The sequence below is a fragment of the Octopus bimaculoides genome, chromosome 25 (genome assembly GCF_001194135.2).
Source record: "Octopus bimaculoides isolate UCB-OBI-ISO-001 chromosome 25, ASM119413v2, whole genome shotgun sequence".
Taxonomy (NCBI): Eukaryota; Metazoa; Mollusca; class Cephalopoda; order Octopoda; family Octopodidae; genus Octopus; species Octopus bimaculoides.
The window spans coordinates 33,845,342-33,847,237 of NC_069005.1; the positions used below are offsets into that span (position 1 = coordinate 33,845,342).

Consider the following 1,896-nt stretch of genomic DNA (forward strand, 5'->3'; position numbering starts at 1 on the left):
ATATATATATATATATATATATACATATATATATATAGATATACTCGCGCGTATACACACTCACACATACATATATATACATTTACATATACATATATATACCATGTTGAACTGTTAGTACCTACACATTTTTTCTCTCTCCATTTTTTGCGTCCTGCCTTCTTTTTCCTCTCTATTCTTTCAGTCGAAGAGCGTAGGCTCGAAACGCCACAGACTTTTCCTTCCTTCCTGTTTATTGTTCCTTCACCTGTCTTTGTCATTTGTTTCTGTAAAATTTGAACTATATATATTTTATTGGTATTTATTGTATACAGTTGCCTCTCTTATTAATGTTTTATTCTTCCCCATTTGACGATTTCTATGTCTATTTAACATGTGTTCTTCCTTTCTATTTTCTTTCTCCTCCAGATATACGCCTGGGTTTCAGTTATGTTTGTGATATTTTCCATCTTTGCTTTCTGCGCCGAAACACATCCGAACTTTCGAGTTCCTTTGTCGTCTGTGAAAAACATGGAAATGATATACCGTTATTTCCACGTGAGTAGCGCCCGAAAAGTACAAAAACAGATGATGTTACAGCGGGCTGCACAGGCAAATGCAGCGCTTGACCCGACCACCAATTCAACAAACTTAACTGGCCCACCCGATATACAAGTCGAACACCCCGCCATAGTTTTCATTGATATGATATGCTTAATGTTTTTCACGTTGGAATACTTAATGCGAGTCATTTTTACGCCGCGTAAGGTAAAATTCTTGCTCTCATTGCAAAATGTTATAGATTTTCTGGCCGTTCTGCCGGATTTTGTTCAAATGATTATTATTAGAGTTTCGCCTTTGCAAAGCCCCAAGGCGTCCTTTGTCGATTTTATGTTCATTATACGCGTCACGCGACTGTTTCGCATATTTCGCCTGATACGTCACGTACCGGGACTCTGGATTTTGTTTTACACTTTAAAAGCCAGCTTCAACGAACTTCTACTCATGAGTGTATTCTTAGTGATTGGAATGGTAATTTTTGCGTCGCTCATGTATTTCGCTGAGAATAATGAGGGATTCAGTAACATTCCCATTGGTTTCTGGTGGAGTGTCGTCACCATGACGACAGTTGGTTACGGTGACATGTACCCGAAAAGCTCATTTGGCTACATCATCGGGTCCCTGTGTGCCATTTCCGGTTTGCTTATGATTGCTTTTACGGTACCCATTATTGTGAGTAACTTTGTACTCTATTACACGCACGTTCAGTACGGACTGGCGAAAAAGGACAAAAAAACGAAATCAAAAATTTATATGAGCGACACTGACCTTCCGTGCAGCAGGACGGAAGAACAGGTGCTTCATAATCAGGAACCAATTTAAGGAGGATTAATTAGGAATTCTTCAAAGAAAAAGAGAAAAAAAATTCAAAAATACCAAAAAAAAATTTTTAAATTAAAAAAATCAACAAAAATCATACAGAAAATTCTAAAAGAAAACAAAATACAGTGTGCGTGCAAATATAAGTTTTGTTTTATATTTATTATTATTATTATTATTATTATTATTATTATTATTATTATTATTATTATTATTATTATTATTATTATTATTATTATTATTAATATTATTATTATTATTATTATTATTATTATTATTAATGATTTTGATTACTGTAACTGTTGGTATAGAGTTTATAATTAACAGCTTATGATTATTACTATATTATTATTATTGTTATTTTTACTTCTATTGTAATAATAATAATTATAATGATAATAATTTTATTATTGTTGATATTATTATTATTACCCTACATTGTTTTTTTTTATATTAACAGAAGTCTATATTAAGAACCAATGTTTTTTTTAATATCTTTTGTATTTACATGTTATATCTGTTTGTTTCTTGGTTTTT

The 1,896-nt window shown here is 32.1% G+C and overlaps 1 protein-coding gene across 1 annotated transcript in view; it reads left to right on the plus strand.

Moving 5' to 3' along the window:
• LOC106869086 (potassium voltage-gated channel subfamily C member 1) overlaps positions 1–1,492 on the plus strand; it is a 3,484-nt gene extending 1,992 nt beyond the window's left edge. Inside the window, exon 2 of the mRNA XM_014914612.2 lies at positions 409–1,492. Within this exon, the coding sequence (XP_014770098.2) occupies positions 409–1,362 (954 nt within the window). The 3' untranslated portion in view covers positions 1,363–1,492. The remainder of the gene's footprint in view (positions 1–408) is intronic.
• The last annotated feature ends 404 nt before the right edge of the window (positions 1,493–1,896 follow it).